This window comes from Saimiri boliviensis, chromosome 11 (genome assembly GCF_048565385.1).
Source record: "Saimiri boliviensis isolate mSaiBol1 chromosome 11, mSaiBol1.pri, whole genome shotgun sequence".
Taxonomy (NCBI): Eukaryota; Metazoa; Chordata; class Mammalia; order Primates; family Cebidae; genus Saimiri; species Saimiri boliviensis.
In genome coordinates, this window is record NC_133459.1 from 8,954,343 (window position 1) to 8,971,122 (window position 16,780).

At 46.3% G+C, this 16,780-nt stretch overlaps 1 protein-coding gene across 2 annotated transcripts in view; it reads left to right on the forward strand.

Annotated features, from left to right (window-relative positions):
* The first annotated feature begins 463 nt into the window (after positions 1–463).
* UBE4B (ubiquitination factor E4B) overlaps positions 464–16,780 on the forward strand; it is a 153,857-nt gene continuing 137,540 nt past the window's right edge. For both annotated transcript variants that reach the window (XM_074380045.1, XM_039473879.2), the window contains exon 1: positions 464–1,203. In XM_074380045.1, the coding sequence (XP_074236146.1) occupies positions 1,180–1,203 (24 nt within the window). In that variant the 5' untranslated portion in view covers positions 464–1,179. The remainder of the gene's footprint in view (positions 1,204–16,780) is intronic.

The following is a 16,780-nucleotide window of genomic DNA, read 5'->3' on the forward strand; positions in this document are numbered from 1 at the left end:
CGCTCCTGGGGACAAGGAGAGGTCTTCCGTTTTCTTTTCCCTCGCTTAGGCGGCGGGCGCGCAGAGTCCAGAGGGAGCGATGGGGGGTTTCTGGGCTCCCAGGTCACAGAAAAGCAGGCGACTGGGAACAACGGAGGCGGTGCAGGCCACCGAGCTGCGGGCCAACGCCACCTTCAGGCGGATCTTTCCTGGAGCGCGTTCGGCCGCTGTCCCTCCCGCGGCCAGCCTACCTGTCCAGAGCCCGCCGCTCCCACCGCCCCTGCAGAGTCGCCCTGGCAACGCCCCGCCCTGCCGCCCTCCTCCCCTTGCCCCTCCCCACGGCCGGCGCGGCTGCGCGGGAGGGGGTGGGACGGGGGCGGGGAGAGGACGCAAGCTAGAGGAACTTGGCGGCGCGACGCACGCGGTCTATTGGCTGCCACGTCCCGGCGCCAGAAGCCCCGCCTCCCTGACGGTGGCCACGTGATCCCTTTCAAAGATGGCCGCCCTGTTGTTTTGATGAATAATACTTGGTGGGGCGAGGGGGAAAGAGTAGGGGTGGAGGGGTAGGAGGATTTACTCTTCCAGCGAGAGCTACGCGCGTCCCATCCTCCTCCTCCCCCCTACCCGGACTCCGGCGTGGAGGCGGGGCGTGGCCGGCCTGCTTTGGGAGGGGAGGGGCTTCCCTTCCAGTGCTGGGCTCTGCCAGGACGGCTGTGGGGTCGCCTTACCTCGGGGTATCCACTCTGCAGTCGACTAGTTCCCGCCCGGGGCAAAGGGTAGGAAGGAGAGCAGGATCTGCTGTAGGAAACGCAGCTACCGCGCCACCATCACGAAGACACAGCAGACTCGGGGCACGAGACGAGCTGGAGACCGCGCTGCCTAGTCTGGGTAACCTGGGAAGCAGAGGGTAGTAAGTGGCGCCTTAAGATAACCCTGTAGCAGCAGCAGTGGCGGCCAAAGGAGGCTGCTCAGGGAACAAGCGGCTGTAGTAGTCTCTGGGGCGATTGGAGTGACTGAAGCCAAGGCAGTTCAGTGCCTCTCGTGTTCTTATTTTTTAACCTCTGACTATGCAATTCTGAAACCTCCCCCATTCGGGGGACCAGACATCCTGATAGACACCTTCCACTCTCCTGCCTCCCGCCGTGGTCTCGAGAACAGAAGGATCTCTCCCTAACGCCTTTCACCATTAAGAGGAAAGCGATGGAGGAGCTGAGCGCTGATGAGGTGAGGAGATTGGGGGACACCTTGAGGAATTAGTTGGCAACTCTTTAGCGCTTTGGACAAGGATGATATTGCGCCAGTGCTGCCTGGCCTTTGGGCTTGGGGAAGGAACGGAGATGGTGTTTCCAAGAATAACGTGACTTCCCGATAGGGTCTCTGGTTTTATTCTCCTTTATTCTTTTGCCTTCCTTCTTCATTCTGAACTCCATTAGCTGCTTTCCGAGTGTTCTCTTAGGGTCTGAAAAAGAGAGAGCATGTTGAGGTGTTTATTCTTTATTCTTTTCTTCAGGGTGTGCAAGCAAGAAGGGCTAGATCTACATCAAGCTAAAGTGTGTGTGTCTGTGTCTTAGGAATTTAAAGAACAATTTTGGATGGAATGAGAATGTATGGTAGGTGAACATTTTTAAAGGAGGCTTTGAAATTCCAAATATGTGTGGTTATTTCACTATATAAGTTGATTAAACATATCTTTTTGCTTGAGTGGTGGTTTACAGATTCTTTGATATTTAACAAAATACGTATCTTCTTAACAGTTTAGAGAATTCCAGTTATATTCTAGTGACTTGATAGACCACTAACGACTTCTGGCATTCTTCTCTTACATTCTGTTTTTCCTACTTCTTCTACCTTTCAAACTTGTGTTTTGCTGTAGCAGAGACTGAACAGGAAGCAAGTGGAAGCAAATGCCTGTTCTCATATCTTAAAGGAGTTATACAGATCTACTTATTGATGTTTTAAAGATTCTTTAATAAATTAGGTTGTTGGGAAAAAAAAATAGTGGCAATTAGGGTACAAGGAATTTCCTATGGTTTTACTGCCTTTTCCCTGCCTTTTTACAAATTGGGAGCTTCCCTTTCAGGACCCCTGCTGGCTATGCCCTCTTCAGCCTCCCTTCACATTTCTTCCACTGGTTCATCATATAAACTTCCTTTCATACAGTGTTAGATAAGCAGTCATTTATCAGGTTGATTGTGCTATAAGACTTCCATGCTCCAGTTTTAGCTTCAGAGTACTTAGTGTGTTTACTTAGGGACTGAAATTCTCCAGGGTTATAGGACATGCAGTGGTGTGTTAAGGGTCAGGTAGAAAAGGAAGCAAATAATTTTGTTGGTTGTGATACTTGGATACTTGGTTTGGAAAATCAAGATGAACCATTCTGCGTTACTGACTTTGTTTTTTTCAAATACATCAGAAATATAATCTTAAGAGAATATTGAACAGTTTCTTTCATTCGATAGGAAATATCAAGAGATCTCCTTAGAATCACTTTGTTTTATGTAGTTTTTAAAAGTTTCTCTACCCTCCCCCATTTTTCATTAATGTGAATTCTAGTGAGTAATTTCTCTTAAGGCAGATACTGTTTCTTAGTAGTCCCTTACTCCCAGAAATTACTTTTGTGTGTGTGTGTGATGATCGGTTAATAGTTCTTGGTTTAGAGACTTTTGCATACTTGTTTCACCAAGAAATTCTTTTCAAACCAGTGAGGCCTTATAGACCAGTCTGGAGATACTGCAGAATCTAAAATGTGTCTCTTCACTTTACCCAGTCATAACTTTTTGACCATATAAGGAACACATGTAACCTTTGTGCAAGAAATAGAAGAAACTTTTCAAGGTCAACAGATTATTAAAGTAAATGAGAAAAATTAAATTCACTCATACAGGATCAGTGTAAAATTATCTTCAGCAAATTATTTGTCCTCAACACAAAGGGCTGGTTCAGTAACTGTTGATTTTACTCTCAGCAGAACCAACAACAAATAATACTTGTTTTTAATTTTAAAATTTTTAATTTTTTTTTTGTACAGACAGGGATCTTGCCGTGTTGCCCAGGATGGTCTCAAACCCCTGACCTCAAGGGATCCTCCCACTTCAGCCTCCCAAAGAGGGAGCAAAGAGTTTTTTTGGAAAAATGTCTTTGAAGTTTTTTAAATTCAGTTAAAAATTTTTGATGTTAGGTGAGCAATTCCCAAGAGACATTTCCAAAGCTTTTGCCTTTGTATTGTGACTCTGGAGTTGGAAACTTGTATCAGATACCATAGGTGACGTTGATTTGATTACAAAATAATATATTATTGAGACTTTCAAGTTTATATTTCAGGGTTAAAACAGCCAGAACAGTGATCTTTTAATCTAATTTAAGAAATTAGGTAAGGCAGAGTTTCATATTTTAACAAAATGAAAATGTATAATTATACAGTTGGTGAAAAACAAAGGCTGATATAACCAGACTGGTAGCTTTAGGAACTTTCACGTTATGTGCACTTTTTGGTCCCTTTCATAGATCACCTAAATTCGTGTGCTTTTAAGTAGAGTACTTTAACTTCATGGCTATTTGTTATTTATATAGTGTATTACAGTGAGTTCATTGCCCCATAGTTCACTGCCTGTAGTTCATTGCAGAACCATGACTAAGTTCATTCTCTTCAGGAACCTACATTCCAAACTATCATTATTTATATTATATTAACTCTGTAAACTACTCGTGTTGTTTTTCATATCTCAAGATGGTGCTGTGAGTAGGTGGTGTGTTTGTTTTTCAGACAGGATCTGGCTCTGTTGTCCAGCCTAGAGTGCAGTGGCACGATCTTGGCTCATTGCAACCTCTGCCTCCTAGGCTCAAGGGATCTTCTCACGTCAGCCTACCAAGCTGTGACTACAGGCTCACGCCACCATACCCAGCTAATTTTTGTATTTTTCTTCTGGAGATGGGGTTTCACCATGTTGCCCAGGCTGGTCTCAAACTCCTGGGCTCAAGTGATCTGCTTGCCTCAGCCTCCCAGAGTGCTGGGATTACAGGGGTGAGCCACTGGGCCCAGCTGAGTAGGTGTTTTAAACTGTTTTTCTTTTTTTTTTTTTTGAGACGGAGTTTCGCTCTTGTTACCCAGGCTGGAGTGCAATGGCGCGATCTCGGCTCACCGTAACCTCCGCCTCCTGGGCTCAGGCAATTCTCCTGCCTCAGCCTCCTAAGTAGCTGGGATTACAGGCATGCACCACCACGCCCAGCTAATTTTTTTTTGTATTTTTAGTAGAGACGGGGTTTCACCATGTTGACCAGGATGGTCTCGATCTTTCGACCTCGTGATCCACCCGCCTCGGCCTCCCAAAGTGCTGGGATTACAGGCTTGAGCCACCGCGCCCGGCCTTAAACTGTTTTTCAACAGTGGTAATGAGATTGCATTGAAGTGATTTTTCCCTCCTCTCTTCTTCTTTTTTTTTTTTTGTTCCCTCTTGCACTCAGATTGGAGTGCAATGGCGTGATCTCGGCTCGCCAGCCTCTGCCTCCAGGGTTTAAGTGATTCTCCTGCCTAAGCCTCCTCAGTAGCTGGGATTACAGGCATGCGCCACCACGCCTAGCTAATTTTGTATTTTTAGTAGAGATAGGGTTTCTCCATGTTGGTGAGGCTGGTCTCGAACTCCTGAACTAAGGTGATCGGCTTGCCTCAGCCTCCCAAAATTATGAGATTACAGGCGTAAGCCACCGTGCTTGGCTCTTCTCCAAAGTCTTCTTTATGACGTAGTTCATCTGAAAGATGGTTGACTGGGATTCAGGTTGTGGTCAAGATTTTAGAAAGTGTAAGTGTTCTTTCCCAAAGGCAGAATATGTGACCTTGGACTTTTTAGCAGTGTTCCGTAAATGGAAGAACATTGACATTTAATGACAACCTTAGAAGCCTGTTCTGTGCCAGGCATTTTACAGCTCTGTCTCATTAGATAAAACATTATAATCAACCAGGTACTATTTTCCTAATTTTATTTTTAATTTTTTTCTTTTTTTTTTTTTTTTGAAGAATATACCAAGTAATATTTTCCTAATTTCAGAAGCCAGGAAACTGAGATTTAGGTTAAGTAACTTAACATAGCGACCTGGCTTAGAAGTGACAGGTTTGGAATTCAAACCCAGTGCTCTTGACTCAAAAGCCCTTTTTACTACATTTTATTGCTCAACAACTGACATAAATTCACCACAGTTTCTATGTAAATATTCTACATAACATTGACCTACTCTGCTTTGATATACATAGTTTTTCTGTAGAAGTGATGTTTTGCATGAATCCATTCATGATGTGATCAGGGCTCTTTGGTACTGGTCCTCCCACCCCCAAATTTTTTGGGATGCCGAGGCAGGCAGATTACCTGAGTTTGGGAGTCTGAGACCAGCCTAGCTAAAATGGTGACACCCAGTCTCTATGAAAAATACAAAAAATAGCTGGGTGTGGTGATGGGCACCTGTAATCCCAGCTATAAGGGAGGCTGAGGCATGAGAATCACTTGAACCCAGGTGTCGGAGGTTGCAGTGAGCTGAGATTGCGCCACTGCACACTCTAGCCTGGGCAACAGAGCGAGACTCTATCTCCAAAAAAAAAAAAAAAAAAAAAAGGAAATCCAGAAAAATGGCCAGGCACAGTGGCTTAAGTCTGTAATCTCAGCACTTTACAGGGCCAAGGTGGGCAGATAGCCTGAGGTCAGGAGTTTGAGGCCAGCCTGCCTAACATGGCGAAACCTCGTCTTTACTAAAAATCAAAAAATTAACTGGATGTGGTGGTGCACACCTGTAATCACAGCTCCTCAGAAGGCTGAGGTAAGAGAATCACTTGAACTCAGGAGGTGGAGGTTGCAGTGAGTCAAGATTGCGCCACCGCACTCCAGCCTGGGAGACAGAATGAGACTCCATCTCAAAAAAAAAAAAAAAAGAAATCATAATTAAATTGGATTAGAGGAGACAGGAATCCAACAATTATAAAATAGTACCAGGTGCTATTGCGGAGGTATGTGCAACTAACTCACTGAAGAAACATGAATAGGAGGGCCAGGCACGGTGGCTCACACCTGTAATCCCAGCACTTTGGGACGCCAAGGTGGGGTGGGGGGACAGGAATCACCTGAGGTCAGGAGTTCGAGACCAGCATGACCAACATGGAGAAACCCCATCTCTGCTAAAAATACAAAAAGTTAGCCAGATGTGGTGGTTCATGCCTGTAATCCCAGCTACTTGGAAGGCTGAGGCAGGAGAATCACTTGAACCTGGGAGGTGGATGTTGCAATGAGCCGAGATCACACCATTACACTCCAGCCTGGGCAGCAAGAGGGAAGCTCCATCTAAAAAAAAAAAAAAAAGGCCAGGCGCAGTGGCTCAAGCCTGTAATCCCAGCACTTTGGGAGGCCGAGGCGGGCGGATCACGAGGTCAAAAGATCGAGACCATCCTGATCAACATGGTGAAACCCCGTCTCTACTAAAAATACAAAAAATTAGCTGGGCATGGTGGCGCATGCCTGTAATCCCAACTACTCAGGAGGCTGAGGCAGGAGAATTGCCTGAACCCAGGAGGCGGAGGTTGCGGTGAGCCGATATTGCGCCATTGCACTCCAGCCTGGGTAACAAGAGCAAAACTCCGTCTCAAAAAAAAAAAAAAAAAAAAAGAAAGAAAGAAAGAAACATGAGAAGGGACCCCTGGAAGGGAGAGGGTCTTAGTGAAGACTTTCAAAAAAAAATTGCTGAGTAGCAATTGCCCTGGAAACTGGCTCTGAAATTGAGGAGCTCAAGAAATGCACCACATAGTGTGACTGGAGAGGTGGGTTTTACCTCGGGTGTGTGGCAGGCACCTGATCTCGGAGGACTGTTAGAAACATCTAGGAGTTCAAACTTTGTTTTTGTTGTTGTTTTTTGGGACAGAATCTTGTTCTGTCCCCCAGGCTGGAGTGCAGTGGCATGTCAGCTCACTGCAGCCTCCGCCTCCCGGTTCAAGCAATTCTTCTGCCTCAGCCTCCCAAGTAGCTGGGATTACAGGTGCGCACCACCATGCCCTGCTAATTTGTTTTTGTATTTTTAGTAGAGATGTGGTTTCACCATCTTGACTAGGCTGGTTTCAAACTCCTGACCTCAAGTGATCCACCTGCCTCTGCCTCCCAAAGAGCTGGGATTACAGATATGAGCCACCATGCCCAGCCAGAGTTTGAACTTTCTCTCTAAAATGCCTTTTAGGTATTTTAAGAGATTAGAAAGATGCCTGGCAAGGGAGTAGACATTAGTTTGGAAGAAGGTGGCTACAGACCGTAAGACAAATTAGGAGGCTGTTGTTGCTGTATAGGAGTGAGGCAGTGGAGTCTGAGGAAACTGAGGCATTGCTTGTCGGAATGGGGGTGAGCAGACAGACACGAGAAATACCAAGGACTGAAGTTAACCCAGTGTTGATGATCACTCAGCTGTGAAGGAGGGAAGAGGAGGAGAGGTGGAGAAGTGACACCTTGCTTTCTAGCTGTGGAGAAAGATAGGAGTCGAATAAGGATGCCAGAGAAGCAACAGATTTTGGAGAAAGCAGATGTTTCTTTGCTTTTTCTGTTGAGACAGGGTCTCTCTCTGTCGCCCAGGCTGGAGTGCAATGGCACGACCTCGGCTCACTGTAACCTCTGCCTCCCAGGTTCAAGTGATTCTCCTGCCTCAGCCTTCCAAGTAGCTGGGATTACAGACACAGGCCAGCCACGCCTGGCTAATTTTTGTATATTTAGTAGAGACGGTGTTTCACCATATTGACCGGGCTGATCTCGAACTCCTGACCGCAGTGACCTGGCTGCCTCGGCCGCCCAAAGTGCTAGGATTACAAGTGTGAGCTACTGCGCCCAGCCTCTGGTTAATTTTTGTATGTGTTGTAGAGACAGGGTCTCGCCATGTTGCCCAGGCAGGTCTCCGACTCCTGGGCTCAAGCGATCTGCCCACCCCAGCCTCCCAGAGTGCTGCTATTACAGGTTTGGTTTTGGACCACCAAAAAGATGAGTCCACATGTAGACCCTCACTCTGGCCTTCCTGCTCTAACATCCCCACTTCTTGGACCTTTTCTTTCCTTGCAACAGGCCTGAGGCCCTGAGGTCCCTTTTTGCCTCAGTAGAGTTCCTACCGTTCGCTTTATAACCAGGGCTCTTCTTCCTCAAGCCTGGGAGGACGGTGGGATGTAGCCTGCCAGGCCCTTGCTCCATACCTTTTGTTTATTGTAGACAAGAGACAGAGAATGATGATAATGATATTAGCTACACACTTACCTTGTTTTTTTTTTTTTTTTTTCTTCTTAAGTCAAACCTGTTAGTTCAAAGGTTTGTATTCTTTTTTCTTTTTCTTTTTCTTTTTTTTTTGAGACGGAGTTTCGCTCTTGTTACCCAGGCTGGAGTGCAATGGCGCGATCTCGGCTCACCGCAACCTCCGCCTCCTGAGTTCAGGCAATTCTCCTGCCTCAGCCTCCTGAGTAGCTGGGATTACCGGCACGCGCCACCATGCCCAGCTAATTTTTTGTATTTTTAGTAGAGACGGGGTTTCACCGTGTTGACCAGGATGGTCTCGATCTCCTGACCTCCTGATCCACCCGCCTCAGCCTCCCAAAGTGCTGGGATTACAGGCGTGAGCCACCGCGCCCGGCAGGTTTGTACTCTTATCCCGTTTTACAGATAAGAAAATGGAGGCTAGGGCCGGGCACAGTGGCTCAAGCCTGTAATCCCAGCACTTTGGGAGGCTGAGGTGGGTGGATCACGAGGTCAAGAGATCGAGACCATCCTGGTCAACACGGTGAAACCCAGTCTCTACTAAAAATCCAAAAGTTAGCCGGGCATGGTGGCGCGTGCCTGTAATCCCAGCTACTCAGGAGGCTGAGGCAGGAGAATTGCCCGAACCCAGGAGGCAGAGGTTGTAGTGAGCCGAGATCGCACCATTGCACTCTAGCCTGGGTAACAAGAATGTAACTCTGTCTCAAAAAAAAAAAAAAAAAAGAAAAGAAAAGAAAATGGAGGCTAATAGAAATTAATTTATTGAAAGACGCACAACTAGTAAGTGGTAGAACCTGCATTCTAATCCAGAGTCGTGACTCCAGAGTTTTCTATCCCTTTACTAAACTATCTCTAAAACAGAACTAACCTGAGCCAATTGTAACATTTATAGCATTCTTTTTTTTCATTTGAGACGGAGTTTCGCTTTTGTTGCCCAGACTGGAATGCAATGGCGTTCACTGCAACCTCCGCCTCCTGGTTCAAGCAGTTCTCCTGCCTCAGCCTCCTGAGAAGCTGGGATTGCAGGCACCCACCACCATGCCAGCTAATTTTTATTTTATTTTATTTTATTTTATTTTATTTTATTATTTTAATGAATGAGAGGTTCTTATTTTGCCCAGGTTGGCCTTGAACGCATAGCCTCGCCTCCTCAAGCGTCAGGACAACTGGCCAGAGCCACCGCGGCTCCCAATTTTTATATATATATATATATTTTTTTTTGAGACGGAGTTTCGCTCTTGTTACCCAGGCTGGAGTGCAATGGCACGATCTCGGCTCACCGCAACCTCCGCCTCCTGGGTTCAGGCAATTCTCCTGCCTCAGCCTCCTGAGTAGCTGGGATTACAGGCACGCGCCACCATGCCCAACTAATTTTTTGTATTTTTAGTAGAGACAGGGTTTCACCATGTTGACCAGGATGGTCTCGATCTCTCGACCTCGTGATCCACCCGCCTCGGCCTCCCAAAGTGCTGGGATTACAGGCTTGAGCCACCACGCCCGGCCTTATATTTTTAATAGATACAGGGTTTCACCATGTTGGCCAGGCTGGTCTGGAACTTCTGACCTCAGGCGATCCGCCCATCTTGGCCTCCCAAAGTGCTGGGATTACAGACGTGAGCCACTGTGCCTGGCTACATTTACAGCATTCTTACTGTCCCTTCTTAGATAGGAAGTGGAAGCCTCAGTTCTTTCTTTTGTTTCTTTTTTTTTTTCTTTTTTCTTTTCTTTTTTTTTTTTTTTTTAGACAGGGTCTCACTCTTTCTTCCAGACTAGGGTGCAGTGGCCTGATCTTGGCTGACCTCAAACTCCACCTCCCAGGCTCAAGCAATTCTCTTGCCTCAGCCTCCTGTGTAGCTGGGGTTACTACAGGCGTAATGACGCTACTGCCAGCTCATTTTTCTACTTTCAGTAGAGGGGTTTCACCATGTTGGCCAGGCTGGTCTAGAACTCCTGACCTCAAATGATCTACCTGCCTCAGCCTCCCAAAGTGCTGGGATTACAGGCATGAGCCATCTCACCTGGCCTTCTCTTTTTTTTTTTTTTTTTTGAGATGGAGTCTCACTCTGTTACCCAAGCTGGAGTGCAGTGGCACTATCTTGGCTCACTGCAACCTCTGACCCCCAGGTTCAAGCGATTTTCTCTGCCTCAGCCTCTTGAATAGCTGGGATTACAGGTGCCTAGTGCTGCGCCCAGCCCTCAATAGTCCCCCGGTCTTGTAGGGAAAGAAAGCAGGAAGACTTCTCTGTGCAAAGTGCATTTTCTTGCAAGGCACTTGTATCTAGTGGAGATGTTTTCCTGTAAACAGTTCGTTCAACAGCGCTTTCAGTTTCCTAGATGCATGCCTGATACCAGACAAATGCCGCTTCTGTGGAGCTTCATGCTAGTGGGAGGAGAGGGATAAAAACCAGCACGTTCACATAAGATGTCATTTGATGAGTAGTGCTGTGAAGAGAAATACTTAGGAACGGAATATTGTTACAGAGTATTTCTCTGGCTAAAGGGACGGAGAACAATTGGATATGTTTAGTGTGTGCACTTTTAGGAGATGGTCTTGAAAAGAATTTCAGGGGTGGCTGGGAGCTTGCTCAGGGAAGAATGTTCCCAGGTACAGGGAACAGCAGGTACAGAAGGCCTTGAGGTGGACACATTCTTGAGCTGTTCCAGGAATAGCAAGGAGGCCAAGCATGGTTGAAGCCTGCTGTGCAAGGGGCACAGTGGCAAGAGGGAGTCATTCATTCTTTTTTTTTTTTTTTGAGACAGAATCTCACTCTATCACCCAGGCTGGAGGGCAGTGGCACGATGTCAGCTCACTGCAACCTCCACCTCCCGAGTTCAAGCTATTCTGCCTCAGCCTCCCAAGTAGCTGGGATTACAGGTATGGGCTACCACGTCCAACTAATTTTGTATTTCTTAGTAGAGATGGGGTTTCACCATGTTGACCAGGTTAGTCTTGAATTCCTGACCTGAGGTGATCGTTCGCCTCAGCCTCCCAAAGTGTTGGGATTACAGGCGTGAGCCACCGTGCCTGGCCATCTTTCAGTATAAACTTACTGAGTTCTCATAACTGTTTTTCAAACACTTTTGAGCTGTACGCCCCTCCTTCTTGTTTTCATCACATTTTAATATCTTTGAAATTGAGATGCTTCTTATAAATAGATGGTGTAATCACTGTTGGCTAGGTGGCAGTTGTGACACAGTTGTCATTTCCTGTTTAGGTGTGAACCTGGTTATACCTGTTCATGTAATCACCCCTTCAGTTGAGTGCTACAATGTTAAATTTAGTTGCCATTTTAAATGCCTTCCAAAAAAATTACACTTAGATTCAGCAATGAAAGCAAATGATGTTGCTTTGTATGCAGAGAGGAATGGAAACAGCAGGTGAGGTGTGTTGATATTTCTAAAGAAAATGTTTGTTGTCGGAGGAATGACCACGTTGTTTCCATGTTTCTTTTTTCTGTTGCTCTGTCACCCAGGCTGGAGTGCAGTGGCACAATCTTGGCTCACTGCAACTTACACTCCTGGGTTCAAGCAATTGATTCTCTTGCCTCAGCCTCCCCAGTAGCTGGAACTATAGGCATGTGCCACTATGCCCGGCTGATTTTTGTATTTTTAGCAGAGACAGGATTTTGCCATTGTTGGCCAGGCTGATCTTCAATTCCTGACCTCAAGTGATCCGTCTGCCTCAGCCTCCCAAAGTGCTGGGATTACAGGTGTGAGCCACCGTGCCCAGCCCAATTTCATATTTCATTGCGTAATACCAGCAAGTGAATTAGGGCAGTGGTTCCAACCTTTTTGGCACCAGGGACTGGTTTTCATGGAAGACAGTTTTTTAATGGGTAATGGTGTGATGTGGGGAGGGGAAGGTTATTTTATTTATTTATTTTTTTGAGACGGAATTTCACTCTGGAATGTGGTGGCGTGGTTTCACCTCACTGCAACCTCCACCTCCTGGGTTCAAGCAATACTCTGCCTCACCTCCCAAGTAGCTGGGATTACAGGTACCCTCTACCACACCCGGCTAATTTTTGTATTTTTAGTAGAGACAGCCTTTCACCATCTTGGCCAGGCAGATCTTGAACTCCTGACCTCGTGATCCATCTGCCTTGGCCTTCCAAAGTGCTGGGATTACAGGCATGAGTCACTGCACCCAACCAGAGATGGTTTTGAGATGATGCAGGCACATTACATTTATTGTGCTCGCTCTTTCTTTCTTTCTTTTTTCTTTTCTTTTCTTTCTCTTTCTCTTTCCCTTTCCCTTAGCTTTCCTTTCTTTTTTTTTGGAGACGAGGTCTTCCTCTGTCACCTAGGCTAGAGTGCAATGGCATGATCTTAACTTAGCAACTTCTGCCTCTTGGGCTCAAGTGATACTCCCACCTCATCCTCCTGATTAGTTGGGACCATAGCTGCACGCCATCATGCCTGGCTAATTTTTTGTATTTTTGGTAGGACAGGGTTTCACTATGTTGGCCAGGCTGGTCTTGAACTCCTAAGCTCAAGCAGTCCACCCACCTCAGCCTCCCAAAGTGCTGGGACAGGCATAAGCCACCGTGCCCGACCTGTGCACTTTATTTTTATCATTATCATATTGTAATATATAGTGAAATAATTATACAACTCACCATAATGTAGAATCAGTGGGAGCCCTGACCTTGTTTTTCTGGGGGTGATGGGAGGAAGTGACAGATCATCAGGCATTAGATTCTCATAAGGAGGGTGCAGCGTAGATCCCTCGAATACAGAGCTCAATGTAGGGTTCATGCTCCCATGAGAATCTAATGCCACTGCTGATCTTAGAGGGGGCAGAGCTCAGGTGGTGATGCCAGTGATGGGGAGTGGCTGTAAATACAAATGAAGCTTCACTCCCTCACTCACTTGCTCGATTGGTACTGGTCTATGGCCCAGGGGTTGGGGACCCCTGTGTTAGGGGGCTTCAGGGGCAGAAATCCTTAAGTCTCTGAAGTCATGTCACATTTTGTAACTGAACATACAGTTAGGAGGATTGCATTTCACACTCAGGCAATGCAACCTTAGGTCAGAGACACTCTACATTCCTCAGAAAGAAATTTCAGAGCTATGAGAGCCTAGTGTAAGTGATGACTGCTCTGTCCTTGTCTGTTGTTAAGGCATTTTGTTGTGGTTTAATGTGCAGTATTTTTTTTCTTTGTGATGAAAAATAATGGTAGTTTACAATCTGACACATTTGATGAAATACAGTTTAGGTCCAGCATTGTTCTGGATTATGGGGTTATACCAGGGAACAAAACAGGCAGAAATCTCTGCCCTTCTGGGCATTCTGGCTGCTGTGAAGAGACTAGATAAGGAAGAAAGCGCAAAAGCCAAGAGACAGGAGGCCACTGAAGGCGTCCCAGTGAGAGGTGGCCCCAGCTGGGGTCTGTGGTCAAGAGGGGCAGAAAGGGTCAGACACTAGATGGTCAGGTACATTTTGTGGGTAGAGCCAATAGGATTGGGTAGTAGGTTGCATGTGGGGTATGAAAGAGTGTAGTTGAAAGTGCCAGGATGAGTTAGGTTGTCATCGAGTTGATTGTTGTAACAGACACCAAGTGGCAGCTGCGTAAGGCAGATAGCTGTTTATTTCTCTCTAAATGGAAGTCTGGTTAGGAGGCCAGGGCTGGAATGGCAGCTCTGTGTTCATTAGGAGCTCAGGTGCCTCCTGTCTTGCACCAACTTTCCTACCATATGGCTTCCATCTTTTGGCCCTTGTATGTCTGCATTCTGGCCAGAGAGGGGAGGGGAGGTCATGTGCCTCTTTCATGGCACAGCTTGGAAGTTGCATAGATCACTCCTGTTTACCTCTCACAGGCTGGAACCTAAGTCATGTGGTTACAGCTACTTGCTGGGAAGGTTGAGAAATATAGTGTTTATCGGGCAGCCATGTATTCAGCTGTACGTTCTCTCTCATTAGAAAGGTAGAACAGTCTTTGCCTTTCTTTCCAAACCCTTCTCCCAAGGGGACAACCCCAGATCAACTTTGGGGTCCAGAATCTCTGGGCGATGTACATTCCAGGAATCTTTAGTTTAAAGCAGAGTTATCAGGAACTCTGCTCTCCCGCATACAGTGATGGGGAGGAGAGGAGAGGATAACGGAAGTAGAAACCCCGATTTGGAGAAGGGAAGAGTGGGGAGTACACACCCTGCACCGGTCCATAGCCGTTGTCAACTCCTGCCGGGCTGAGCTGTGAGCGCTTCCTGGCTTGGCAGTACTGTGAGGATCTGACCTTGCCTTTCTGGCAGCCTTGATTCTGGTCCCTTGGAGGAGCTCCCTTGTGCCTGGCCCTCTGTAGCCTCTGACTTTACTCTCTGGGCAGTTTTTCTGTGGATTTGTTCCTCTGGGGTCAGGTCTGAAGTGGACATTGGAGGCTATCCTCTTTGTAGGGCTGAAGAGTTTCTCCAGCTTGCTTCCCGTTGGTTATTGAAGGAGTAGGCTTTTTCTTCTTCTTTTTTTTTTTTTTATCTGTAGTGGGGTGGGAGGAGCCAGGGAAGGGGGCCAGGAGTAGGCTTTTTCAACCCTATGTAGCCCCAAGTGACCAGACTCTGGTAAACTTTGATTGTTGACCACGGACATTCCTTAGGCAGATCTATAGTCCCTTTTATCTGTGCATACGGATTGGTAAGCTTTGGCTTGAGTCTGTTTCATGCTTGCTGGATTTCTTGCTTAAAGTGGCATGAAGCCAGTTAGCACACAAATTTTGTATTGTTCAACCAGTTTCCCTAGAATTACAGGCCATGGTGGCATGCAGGCTGTTTTCTAAGATATCATGGGTTTTGCCAAATGTTTTAATGTGACCTATGAGGGTTGCCATTCTTCCATCCTACAATATCTGTGTCCATGCTCACCCCTAAGCCAATTCTACCTATTTGTATTCTGTTAAGGTTGACTACTTCCAGCTTCCAGATTCTGTGTATTAGGATATTGATTTGACTGCTGTGACAGAGATTGGAAATAATGGCTTAAACAAGATGGAAGTTAATTTTTTTCTACTTCAAGTGAAAATCTGGATAGGTGGTTGAGAGCTGGCCTAGTAACTCTATGACTGCTAGGGGGCCAGACTCATTCTGTTTTGTGCACTGTCATCCTCTAGCTTATAGTCCAGGAGGACTGCTCCAGCTTCTTTGAGGAAATTTACATCCCAGTCCTCAGGATGGGACTCAAGTGGGAGAAGAGGGCATGTTCTTTTTTTTTTTGAGATGGAGTTTCACTCTTGTTACCCAGGCTGGAGTGCAATGGCTTGATCTTGGCTCACCGCAACCTCCGCCTCCTGGGTTCAAGCAATTCTCCTGCCTCAGCCTCCTGAGTAGCTGGGATGACAGGCACGTGCCACCATGCCCAGCTAATTTTTTGTATTTTTAGTAGAGACGGGGTTTCACCATGTTGACCAGGATGGTCTCGATCTCTTGACCTCGTGATCCACCCGCTTCGGCCTTCCAAAATGCTGGGATTACAGGCTTGAGCCACCGCGCCTGGCCTAGAAGAGGGCATGTTCTATCCCTTAAGAGCATGGCCAGAAAGCTTCATGTATGATTACTTACATCTCCTTGGCTACAGCTTAGTCTTCTGGTCACACTCAAATGCAAACATGGCTGAATACATTTTATTTTATTTATTTATTTATTTATTTATTTTTTTGAGATGGAGTTTTGCTCTCGTTGCCCAAGCTGGAATGCAATGGTGCCATATCAGCTCACTGTAACTAACCTCTGCCTCCCAGGTTCAAGAGATTCTCCTGCCTCAGCCTCCTGAGTAGCTGGGATTACAGGCACGCACCACTACGCCAGGCTAATTTTGTATTTTTAGTAGAGATGGGGTTTCACCATGTTGGTCAGGCTGGTCTTGAACTCCCGACCTCAGGTTATCTGCCCACCTTGGCCTCCCAAAGTGCTGGGATTACAGGTGTGAGCCACCGTGCCTGGCCACATTTTATTTTATTTTTTTAGAGACAAGCTCTTTTCTGTCACCCAGGCTAGGGTACAGTGGCACGATTATAACTGTAGCCTCTAACTCCTTGGCTCAAGTGATCCTCCTGCCTCAGTTTCCTGATTAGCTGGGAGATGTGTGCTACTGTGCCCAGCTAATTTTTAAATTTTTGTTAGAGATGAGGGTCTCACTATGTTGCCCAGGCTGGTCTTGAACTCCTGGCTTCAAACAGTCCTCTTTCCTTGGCTTCTCAGGGCCCCAGGATTATAGACATGAGCCACCGTGTCCTGCCTGAATGCATTTTAGGAGGCAACTAGCTTCTCTATCACAGGGATACCAGGAATTTTGGCTTAAGCAGCTCAGAAAATAGAGTTTTAGAGTTCCATTTGAGATGGGGAAAATGGAAAGAGAAGATTGGGAGGGAGACATTATCGTCTAGTTTGAACATATTATCAATCTGTTTCCAGTTTTTTAATCCACGTGGAGCTGTTAAGTAGATTGTTGTTTAGGAGTTTGTAGTTCCTGGGGAAGTTGGGGTTAGGGCTCCTAATCTGGAATTTGTCATCATACTTAAAATCATGAGAATTTTATCTAGAGAGTGAGCATAGATGCAGAAGAG